The 12,387-nt window shown below is 40.0% G+C and overlaps 1 protein-coding gene across 2 annotated transcripts in view; it reads left to right on the top strand.

Annotated features, from left to right (window-relative positions):
• Window positions 1–12,387, top strand: part of SYNE2 (spectrin repeat containing nuclear envelope protein 2) — a 301,999-nt gene that overhangs the window by 212,117 nt on the left and 77,495 nt on the right. For both annotated transcript variants that reach the window (XM_056133152.1, XM_056133154.1), the window contains exons 76-81: window positions 911–1,084; window positions 2,555–2,686; window positions 7,910–8,106; window positions 9,853–9,985; window positions 10,317–10,499; window positions 10,915–11,061. In XM_056133152.1, the coding sequence (XP_055989127.1) occupies window positions 911–1,084; window positions 2,555–2,686; window positions 7,910–8,106; window positions 9,853–9,985; window positions 10,317–10,499; window positions 10,915–11,061 (966 nt within the window). The remainder of the gene's footprint in view (window positions 1–910; window positions 1,085–2,554; window positions 2,687–7,909; window positions 8,107–9,852; window positions 9,986–10,316; window positions 10,500–10,914; window positions 11,062–12,387) is intronic.

Here is a 12,387-nt window from a genome sequence, read left to right as displayed (position 1 = left end):
GACCCCCTAAGCTGGGTAGCTCTAAGTACCTCCAGGTATGACACATAGTATGAAGTAAAACAACAATAACCTCTCAGAACAACTGATTTAGTGATTAGAATGAAAAATGTTTGCTCCTTAGGGTGGACTATTTTATGAAACGTATTACTTATGATGGCTTGTGACTTGTTAAAATGGTATTAGTGTTTAAAGACTAAGAGATTTGCCATATTTTTTCTCAGTCTTTTTCTGAGGGGTAGTGGGTATTGGGCCTTACCTGGTGGTGCTCAGAGGTTGCTCCCAGAGATACTCAGGGGACTGTGCAGTGCTAGGGATAAGCCTGGGCCTTCTACATGCCAAGCTTGTACTCAGTCCATTTACTTCTCTCTCTGGCCCTCTCATATTTTTGATTACATGGCTAACCTAATAAAATTTTTATTAAAATTAAATATAGGGCCAGAGCAATAGTACTACACATAGAACACTTCCCTTGAATGCCTGCGACCTGGGTTCAATCCCTGGCACCAACTATGGTCTCCCAAGCACCCCAGTACTGACCCCTTGAGCACAGAGCCAGGAATAACCTCTGAGCACTGTTGGGTGTGGCCCCAAAACAAAAAATTAAATATAATGATTTAAAAAGTTGAAGTAACTGGGTTTTTAACTTTTGTGATTAAACATATACATTAAAACCTTCTCCACCAAAAGGAGAGAGAGAGAACAAAAGGGAATTCCCTGCCACAGAGACAGGGTGGGATGGGGGGTGGGATGGATTCTGGGACCCGTGGTGGTGGAAAATGGACACTGGTGGAGGGATGGGTACTTGATCATTGTATAACTGAAACTCAAGCACAAAAATTTGTAAGTCTATAACTGTACCTCATGGTGTTTCACTAATTAAAAAAAAAAAAAACTCTTCTCCAATTTACAGCTTTTTTTCCAGAAGCTTGTTGCTGACATGTGGTTGATCCAAACATTCTCCAACAAAATGCTTCCTTCTTTATTGCAAAAGAAAGAGGCATCTTGGGCAGAACAAACAAAAGAAGTTCAGTCACTAGTAGAAAAGGCGCGCCAGTGTGGGATCAAGCTTCAGAGTTTGTTGCAGGTACTTACATTACATAAACTGTACTTCAGCCAGAAATACCAGATTTTCAGCTCTTTACACACCGCCCCCTCCCCGCATGTGTTGAAAGACAGTGCCTGGTTATCTTTAAGTAGAAGATGTATGGGACTAACAATGCAGAATGTGGAACCCTGTTTCAGTTCTGACTACTTATTTCCTGAATGAAATACTAGCTAACATTTCTCATACATAAATTAAGAATGATGCATTGTCCTCTTAATTTTAAAATTTGTCTTTGAATAAAGTTAAAAGTGCTTTGAGATCTTGAACAAGATCCTTTGGTTAAATAGTCAGTGGCTTTAAAAGCCAATTTCCCAGCAGAAAGGACTGGCCCGGATGGTGTGCTACTGGAGGCCATTCATGATAAAATTTTGCCATGAACATTTCAAACAGTAGATTTTGGCTTGTAAAGAAAATAAATAAAAGTCAAGGATATAGTCAACTTTATAATATGGTGCTAGTATTAATTTAACAAAAGTAGTATTGCATTAGCAAAATTAATTTTCTATTTAGCTTAGCAAAATGATTGTATAGTAATATTTTTTAATATTCGAAAGAAAGAGAACCTCTGGTAGTCAGATGACCCACTATTTCAGTGGCAAGAGAATGAGTAGGTTGTTTGTCAAACAGATTATATTCAGCATCAGTAAGTGAACTCTGTTGTGCTGTGGGGTTTTCTGGAAACAGAAAACTACACTAAGGCAGTAGTAATGAAGTATAAGCCTATACTGAGACAGTAGAGTTATGCTATAAGTAGTGTCGGGTGGCAGTGGGAGATAATGTTTAGTGGATTAGGCATTGGAGCATGAAGGTAGAGGTAGCCTAACAGGAGCTTCTGTTAAGGAAGCTTTAAAAGTTAGCTCAGCTCTGGGGCTGGAGCAATAGCACAGCGGGTAGGGCGTTTGCCTTGCACGCAGCCAACCTAGGTTCAATTCCCAGCATCCCATATGGTCTCCCGAGCACTGCCAAGAGTAATTCCTGAGTGCATGAACCAGGTGTAACTCCTCTGCATCGCCGGGTGTGACCCAGAAAGCAAAAAAAAACAAAAACAAAAACAAAAAAACACAAGTTTGCTCAGCTCTATAGCCTGAACTTGAGACCCCAGGTTCTAGTCCCAGCCTCTTCATTTCTTTCAAGTTTTCAGATATCCTCAGTGATGTTTGCTGAGTGTCACCTTAGCTATACTGTATTATGCCCTACTGATTAGGTGGACTAAGCAACTAATCCATTAAGGCTGACTAGGTTTTTATTCAAAGCTTCTCAAAGACAGCAGAATTATTTTTCATTAGATACTAAATACCTGAGGGGGAGTGGGAGGGGGAGGGGGAGGTTATATTCTTCAGAAATATGTGCTTTCATTTTGGATGATCTCGATTTGTTTTTATGATTGTGTCATTATCTAGAATTAATATAGAAAGGGACTCTCATTGGTTATTTATCTTGATTCTCTAGAAATGGGAAGAATTTGATGAAAACTATGTAACCCTTGAAAAAGATCTGGAAATTCTTGTGTCAACGCTGCCCTCAGTGAGTTTGGTGGAAGAGACAGAGGACAGATTAATGGAAAGGATTGCATTTTACCAGGTATGTGGCTTCTATTTAAACCAACAAAGGCACAGTCCATGATGCTTATATTTTTAAAGTTTTGTTCTGATAAAATTACATGACTTTAAAAGTAGAAGTTAAGGTCAAGGTATTTCAATTGGAATGAAATATATTTCATCGTGCAACATAGTTAGACATACTTGAAGAGACTGCATATTTGATGCTGAGCTCCTCATGATAACTGTCCGGCTTGGTGACAGGAACCTTGGATTGAGTCCAAGCTCTATCATTTATCACTTAATTACCCTTCTGTTTCTAAGCCTCACTCTGTCTGAAGAATGTAAATAATCACACTAGTTCTACCTACCAGTAGGCATGGAAATGAGTCCAAAGAACGGGAAGATCTTTGTAAACCACAAGTCTCTAAATAAATATTTTTTTTTATTGTTCTTACAAAACCCTGATGGAGCATTACCTAAAAAGGTGACAATAATCTGTTACCTGTCATTATAAAAGACATAGAGCATCATGAAAATGACAGTTAACATTTTAAAAGGACTTCAAATTCTAAAATCTGTCGTGTGTGTGTGTGTGTGTGTGTGTGTGTGTGTGTTTCTGTTTATTTTGTTTGGAGGCCACACCCAGCAGTGCTCAGGGCTTACTCCAGACTCTGCACTCATCGATCACTCCCGGTGGGGCTCAGGAGGATCATATGGGGTACTGGGAATCAAACTGGGTTGGCTATGTGAAAAGCAAGCACTTTACCCACTGTATTATCGCTCTAGCCCCATCTTTTATCAAAACCTGCATCTCAAATTTTAGTGCCAAAGAAAGGATAAAACCTTAAAGTGTTTTTCAAGTGGCACTGAGAACATGACCAACTAGATAAAACAGGTTTTTGATCTTCTCAACAGAAGCTTTACATAGTTAATATTAACTTCAGATAATCAGAATCTGATTTATCAGGCTGAAGTTAGTTATCAAATATCAACTGAAAACTTCAAACTTCAAAAGCATATTTGTTCTCTGCACAGACTGGATGGAAAATGAAAACATGAAGTGCTTGGCAGGACCCTGCCATTCCTCGGAGGCATTCAAGTTTCTAGAAGGAATGTTTTTCAGAGGCTACAAGGCTTTAATGATGTTCTTTAGGAATGCCTTGGGAGCTAAAATTGCACTCTTGCTATATTGAATCAATGCTAAGGTAACTGAATTCTCAGGGAAAGAAGCTGCTGTCCAGTCTTTGTTAGTCTAAGGAGACTGGAGATATCATCTGAACAACCCAAAAAATCAGTTGAAGCAGATAGTATTTAAGCTACATTATGTTAAAAATAAATTTATAACAGCCAAATAAAAACTTTATTACTTTCCCCATATTTCTTAAAATATAACTATGACTTACTAAAATTTGAATTTTTTTTTGCACTGGGATGGAGGTGCTGGGCACACGTGGTGATGCTCAGGAGTTATTCCTGCCTCTGTACTCATGAAATCATTATTGGGCCAGAGAGATAATACAGAGGTTAAGTCATTTGCTTTACATGCAGACAAACCCAGATCCCAGCACTGCAAATGATCCCTACCCAGTATCTCCAGGAGTAAGCCCTCAGCATCATCGGATATGGTCCACAACCAGACCAGACCAACAGACAAAGCAATGTCTTACAAAAGAGACAATAATAGAAATGAAATCCTCGTTCTAAGACTTTTAAACAGATTTGGCAGAGGAGCAGACAGATGACTGAAAAGCTAAGTCAGACGGCTCTCTGGCTTGTTTTCAGTATTCTGGGCCATAGATAGTTGTGCGTGTTTTGCTCAGGGGATGCCTGTGGGCTGGGAAATATAAGGGTCCCTTTCCTGGCTTCTGGATTTGAACAACTCATATTCACATGGTGGCTTGTCTCTTCAGGCTGTGTGACCAGTGGCATCTGATTCCTTGCACAAAATGGGGAAACTAAAACTTCTTAGAGGGCTCTAAAGATATGAGTGTCTTATACTGCAGGCTTAGAAAAGGACACCTTTTATTTTTTTTTAACTGATGTTCAAGATTCTATTCTGCCCCCTAGACTTTAGTTAGGAAAGGAGGGTTACAAATGAAAGTAAAAAAGCAAAAAGGGAGGGGGGGGGTCATTGAGAGCAATGTTGTTTACTTTTTATAGTTTTTTTTATACACTACATTTTAAAAGTACAATGTAGTCTATTTTTTATGTAGTTTGTGGGTCACACCTGGCTATGCTTGGGGATCGTTCCTGGCCACCATAGGTGCTGCTAGGGATGGAACCTGAGGTCTGCTGTGTACACGGCAAGAGCTTTAACCTCAGCACAATCTCTCTGGATGTAGGTAACTCTTTTAAAGGCTCAAGTTCATTAGACAATAGCAGAAGTTCTGGTTTCATCATAAGAGTCTGGTTTCATTCTTGTTGTTCATTATTGTTGTTGTTTTGGAACCACACTCAGCTGTGCTCAGGGCTTACGCCTGGCTCTGGACTCAGGGTTGACTCCTGGCGGTGCTTCTCCTGGCGGTGCTTGAGGGACCATATGGGGTGCTGGGGATTGGAACTCAGGTTGGCCATGTGCAAAGGAAGTACTCTGTTCACTGTACTATTGCTCTGGTCCTCATAACTTATCTTTCAAAGATTATATAGTTAGAATTGCAGCAATAGTACAGGAGGTAGTGCACTCACTTGAACACGATCAGGATTTCTTCCTCTGCATCCCATAAGATTCCCTGAGCACTGTCTAGAGTAATTCCTGAATGCAGAGCCAGGAATAAGCCCTAAGCACAGCTGGGTGTTCCTGCCCCCCTCAAAAAAAAAAAAAAGAAGAAGAAGATTAGATGTTCAGGATTGGCTGGAGCGATATAGCACAGCAGGTAGTGTGTTTGCCTTGCACGCAGCTGACCTGGGTTCAATTCCTCGAAGAGCCCGGCAAGCTACCGAGAGTATCCTGCCTGCACGGCATAGCCTGACAAGCTCCCCATGGTGTATTCGATATTCCAAAAACAGTAACAACAAGTCTCACAATGGAGACATTACTGGTACCCGCTCAACCAAATCGATGACCAACGGGAGGACAGTGCTACAGTGCTACAGATGTTCAGGGGAGTGTCATAAGTTGAATCCTCTGTGGAAGATAATTTCCTTTAAGAGAGTTCAAGAAGAAGGTGATCAGATCATTATACTCACAATTTTAAAAGAATTTCATTTTTCTTTTATACAAATTGAATTCATGTGTCAACTTCTATTCCCCTCTAAGTCCTCCTGAATCCTTGTAGTCAGAAAACTCTTGAAATGAGTTTTTTTTCTCCTACTGCTTAAGTCTAAGGGATAATAAAGAAATGTTTTCTGACACCTAGGTCTGTGGAGATAAGAAGTGACTGGTGAGAGGGGGCTGATGAGGCAGAGGAGACCCAGTGAGCCAGGCGCTGCTGAGTTGCGGTGCCACCCCAAATCCAGCCTGGCTTTTCCCTGTGAGAAGGTGGAGCCTGTAACACATCCTCAGTTTTCCAGCATGGGAGGAAATCCTGATTTCTCAATTAAGATATATTGATGTATATTAAATATTACTTGAGCAGGTTTTCCTTTATACTCAGTTTAATGTGCTTGTGTAAAACATGCACTGTTTGCTTGTTTAATATACTCTGTACAATAGAGGTTTCTAATGCATATGGATTATCCAGTGGTGTGAATATAAATTCCGTCTTGAATTTTTTTGGTATAGACAATGTATTTGAGCCTATCTGAACATGCTATCAGCAACTTAAAACTTTGTCAGAGGGCTGGAGAGGTAGCTCAAAATCCTGGAGCATATTTTCTGCAAGTCAGACGTTCAGGTTTAATCCCTGGTACCTCATGGCGCTCTGATAACTTTTGGGAGTGACCTCCAAGCAGAGAGCCAAGAGTAACCCTTAGTACTGCCCGGCCTGTCCCCCCCATCTCTCCCAAAAAGTTTAGGTAGATCTGCTATTGAAATCTTACCAATTTCACACTTGGATGTATTTCACTAGATGGCATATAGTAGCTGTGTGTAAATTTATGCACAATGTGTGATTGTATATAAATTTTGTGTACAAGTTTCATATATTTTGCCCTTTTTCACAGTACTATAATACATTTGCAGCATTGCTGTTCATAGAGAGATAAGTAGCATATTTATTATGTAAATGTTTCCCTATTTGGATGTCATAAATTTCTGTGAAACTTAGCCAGATGCATTATTTTTTGCTTTATAATGATAATGACATTTATTTAAAGTTTTTTAGCCTAAATATTTCCTAAAGTATACATTTCATATTTAATCAGTCATAAAAAATACTTTGAGAATACTACGTCCACTGATTTCATCCCCATGATTATTTCTTTGTTCATTGAACTTTTTATTTCCCTTTTTTTAATAACCCCTTTCAGACATAGTCCCAGCTGGAATTTATTCTTCTCATAGTGTGTCCATTACTCTTTATGCAAGATCTGCATAAGGACTTCATTTAAAGCTCCATCCTCATATGTCATCTTGCATTAGCAGCAAATTTTTGAACATTTATAACCTGTAACATTATAATAACTCCTGGTTCTTCTTTTCTTTTTTGGAGTGGGGAGGTACTTGGATTTGGAGGCCATACCCAGCAGTGCTTGGGGCTATCCCCAGAAATGCTTAAGAGATCATGTAGTGCCAGGGACTGAGCTAGAGTCAGCAGTAGGCATAGCAAGTGTCACACCCCCATATCCTCTCTCCTGCCCTTAACATCCTGATATTCAGAATAGCACACATCACAATAACCTGTGTACAAGCTGAACTAGCCCAGTAGACTGCTATCCTGTTCTTTTTTTGTGTCTAGGTGAAGGAATTAGCTAGCAGATATAAATCTGTGAATGAATGTCTTTTGCTTGTCTTGTCAGGCTCTAGAGCTGAATCTGCCATGGAAATGTATTAGTCCAACACACGTATATGAAAGGGACCAGTAACCCATTGATCCTGTTTGTCCAGCCAGACTATAGGGTGCTGTAAAGTTTAGGAAAGTTTTCATGTTTCTTTAGAATCCTTCACTATAGTTTTCTAATAAAGTGTGGGGGGCAGGGGTGGGGGGAATTTGGGGGCGTGGCGCTAGGGCCAGAGAGGGTTGCCTGATTTATTTTTCTTCTTTTATTTGATGCCAAGGATCAAACCCATAGCCTTCTATATGCAAAGCAGACACTCTCCCACTGACTTACATTCCTGGCCTGGTTTCATTCTAAATAATTAATTCTCTGATTTTACTTCTATTAGCAAATAAAAAGAAACGTCGACGAAAAGCATGCCCGGCTCTGCCAGACTCTGCATGAAGGTAAACAGCTGGTAGCATCTGTGAGCTGTCCAGAGCTGGAGGCCCAGACTGCAAAGCTGGAAGAGCAGTGGTTGTCCCTAAACAAAAAAATCGACCATGAGCTACACAGACTCCAAGCACTTCTCAAGCACCTGCTCAGGTATGTTTTTCTAGGAATTGGCTGGTGCCAGACGCTGCTGCCTAAGAAATATCTCAGAGAGAGCTAGAAAGGCAATACAGTGGGTCTTATATGTGGCCAACCGGGGTTCATGCTCCAGCACACCCATATGGTTCCCTGAGTACTGCCAGGAGTAATCCCTGAACACAGATACAAAAATAAACCCTGAGCACCACCAGGTGTTGCCCCGCCCCCACCCCATCTCCTACAAGAAAGAAGAAAAAAAAGGAGAGAGCCAGAGAGATTACAGCAGGTCAACAGGTGAGGTGCTTACTTTGCAAGTTGGTGACGTAAGTTCAATTTCCCAAGTTCCACCAGGAGTAAGTCCTGAGAACTGCCAGAGTGCCCCCTCACAAAAACAAAAGCAAAATGACCTCAGAGTAGGGCTGGAGATACCGCATATGAGGCTGAGTGCATACTTTGCATGCAGAAGGCTTAGGTTTGGTCCCTGGCACCACCTGGTTCCCTGAGCACTGCCAGGAGTGATCCCTGAGTACTGAGCTGGGAGTAGCCCCTGAGCACTGCCAGCTAAGCAATAAAACAGAACTAGAGGGATCTCCGAGGGATTCTACAGTTAGCCAGAATTTCCATGTAGCACCTCTGTTTCACTTGGACAGTCTAAAGCAGTTGCATCTGTCTTTTGGGGCTAGCTAGGACCTAGAGTGTCAAATAGTGATTTGCTAGACTCAGAATAATATTAATCAGTTTCATGGAGTCTAGGAGTTGTGTTATAAAATGTTTTGCATATTAATAAATAGCATACATATTATGTTTATATTGTGACTCTTTCCTACCTACTTACAAAACCTTTAAACTTTAAAAATATCTTAAATAATGTTATGTAGTATTTAATACGAATTTTATATTATTTAATATAAAATATATTAAATAAAGGTAGAAGAAGAGTTCTAAAATCTTTTCACTTCATAGATTTTTCAGTGATATAATTTTGAATCCCTTGAGGAAGGCAAAGAACAGAGAATGTTTAAATCTCATTTTCAACCCTGCCTTAACCTAAAGAAGCTAGAGGATATAACATAGACAGGATTTTGCTTGGATATTTTCATCACATGTAAATGTTACATCTAACCAACAGCAATGTACTGTCACACACACACTGTCCTTCCGTTGTTCATCAATTTGCTCGAGCGGGCCCAGTAACGTCTCCATCGTGAGACTTGTTACTGTGTTTGGCATATTGAATACGTCACGGGTAGCTTGCCAAACTCTGCCGCAGGGGCGAGATACTCTCAGTAGCTTTCCAGGCTCTCCAAGGGGCAGAGGAATCAAACCCGGCTCGGCCAGGCTGGCTGTGCACAAGGCAAACACCCTACCACTATGCTATCGCTCCAGCCCAGCAATTTACTACCACATAATTTATTCAATGCTGGAAATACACTTATTGTGAACAAATCAATTAGGATACATTTGATAAATGAAAATTCCTATACTTACCCAGGGTTATATTCTTTTATAGCTACAACAATTTTTTTTAAAAACAACACTTTAGATTGCAAAATACCTCTTTGCTCTTGGTCAATAATAATGATGGGGATCATCAGGAAATGTGATTTGGGAATAAAACAAAATATCGTATTGAAAATCATATTTTTCTGAATAACAGGAATGATTACAGGAAAATGTGTAGTAAAATAAGAAACAATGCACATGGTGTCTGTTATTAGTAGAGTATGTTTCTAATTTTCTTTCTGACTTGCTTTGCTCCAGTTATAACAGAGATTCAGATCAGCTAACCAAGTGGTTGGACTCTTCTCAGCAAACTCTGAATTACTGGAAAGAACAGTCCCTCAATGTGACTCAGGACTTGGACACAGTCCGAAGCAACATAAACAAATTTTTTGTAAGTTATAATGGAATATGCTCAGATAATTGTCTGTCCGAAATTAGTAACAGGGAAAAGTTGTTGATGTGATGTCATAGGCTCCATAATCACTATGGACCTGAATAAAACTTGAGCGCATCATAGCTGCAGTCTTCAAACTTAGAGTTGTTTGTGCTGTTCAGGAATGGATCTGCACACGGATATACATGTTTCTGATGGGAATTGAACCCATTTTAGACTCTAGCTGGTCTTAGACTCTAGTTTTAGACTCTAGCTGATGATTCTAAGTCTTAGTTTCTCTATGCTATTTTTACATTTTAAAGTTTCATTTTAAAACTGTTGCCTGTAGGAGTTTTCGAAGGAACTTGATGAAAAGACCTCCTTAAAGACATCAGTGATAAGTACCGGAAACCAACTTCTTCACCTCAAAGAAGCCGATACGGCTACATTGCGGGCTTCATTAGCACAGTTTGAACAAAAATGGACAATGCTCATTACTCAGCTCCCAGATATTCAAGAAAAACTTCACCAGGTAAGTATTTAAAGATCCCGCATTTGAATTAGCATTTACTTGTTAGCTCACAACTCTTTTAAAATTATTTCTCTGACTCAATAATTTTCATTGACACTACCTATTTTTCTTTGGCACCACTGAATATGGGTCTTAATTACTAGATTCTCCTCCAGTGGGATCTTTCTTAAGAGAGAAATCATGCTTAATTACTTTATTTCCCAGTTTATCTGTGCCACTGTGTTAGTTTATGTGAAGGTCATTGTCATTGTTTTGGGGTCACTTATTCTAAGTTTGAATTCTGGGATTGTTTTTGTGAGTAACTTGCATAATTATGTAGCGAGACCTTTTATCAAGCCAGATATCATCTTTAGTGATGCCCTGATTCATTTTGTTAACCGCAGGTAATTAAATGGAAATCATTTTGTCCTTGCAGCTCCAGATGGAGAAATTGCCATCTCGCAATGCAATCACAGAAATGATTACTTGGATGAACAATGTGGAACATCAGACCACAAATGAAGACTCTGAACATTTGCTAAGTTCTGCATCTCAAGTTAAAAATCTTCTTCAGAAATACAGGGTAATTGTACAAAAGGAGCCAGGAGCCTTTTCGTTGAGCAGTCTTGCAAGTCAGTTGGAGGATAAATGTTGAGCAAAGTGACATGTAGGGTATAGTTTAGAATAATTCTGGGGATAAGATGGGTCATGGATGACTTTAGAGAGAGAAGCTAGTAACTTGCTCTTCTCCCACCTAGATTCCTTTGGGCGTGGAGGACAGCTTTCTTCGTAATTTATCTTTCGAGATAAATTAATTTCAAGATTAAAAAAATTTTCTTTAATAGCAAGGAGGGGAGTTGATTCCATTTTCTAATTTAATTTCAGATAATTGGAACATCTTATGCGGAATGTTAGAAATAAGATTCCTTTAGTAGTTCCCATCACATGAGACAGAGCCACACTTTGTCTCTGGCTCCACTTTTCCTCTCTTCACTCTTCTCAGCATTTTTGTCTTTCCATGTGAACCCTGAACTCCCTTAACCAAATGATGTATGGCCTCTTCATTGTATCTTGTGGTCTCCCTCCTCATGGGTTTTTTTGGGGGGGTGGGTGGGGGGAATGATGGTGTGGGAATTTTGGCTCTGTTCTCAAAAGCAATCCCTGGCAGTGCTCGAGAACCATACTTGAAGCTGGGGCTTAAAATTGAGGTCAGTGGGATTCAAGACAATTCCTTAACTCCTGAACTCTTTGACTGGCCTCTCTTCCTCATCTTCTTTATTTTTTATGATCCTCGCACTTTTTATAACTGCAACTTCCCACTGGAATTCCAGGGCCCTGCCTTTAGCTGTAGCAATTCCGAGTCATCCTTCCTGAGCCAGATCAAGCCTTTCCTCTTTGGGAAATCTATACCTGTTTCTCCCAGCCCTGTGGGTTTATTTTCTGGGATTCAGTGTCCCCGTGGCATAACAATGGTTCCCATCACATGGTCTTAGAATTCTTTATCTATTTGCCTACCTCCACACCCTGGCTTAGTTTCTTGAGAGCAGAGACTATCCTTCACCTGCCCAAAAGGGCACACCTTGCCCAATACCTTTCAGCCAACAGGAGTTAAGTAATCATATCTTTAATAAGAGAATGCATAAGATGACTGGCTTCTATAAACAGACTTAAGTGTACTCTTCTCCATACTATTTGATACCAAGTAGATAGAAGTAACAATCACACAGATCATCGTTGGTGCTGGCATTGTGTTGGCCACAAGGAACACAGAGGTGAGCACTGATTTAATTAAACGATGAAAGACTGCATCACAAAACCTGCTGTTAACAAGGCTCCAAACTCAGTAGTAGGTGTTGTAGAAGGACTATGGTCTATTCTCTGGAAGGCCTGAGTTACCTAGAATATATGG

Source organism: Sorex fumeus, unplaced genomic scaffold (genome assembly GCF_029834395.1).
Source record: "Sorex fumeus unplaced genomic scaffold, SorFum_2.1 ptg000098l, whole genome shotgun sequence".
Classification (NCBI taxonomy): domain Eukaryota; kingdom Metazoa; phylum Chordata; class Mammalia; order Eulipotyphla; family Soricidae; genus Sorex; species Sorex fumeus.
The sequence above is the reverse complement of the archived record's forward strand: the minus strand, read 5'-3'. Positions and strand labels throughout refer to the sequence as shown.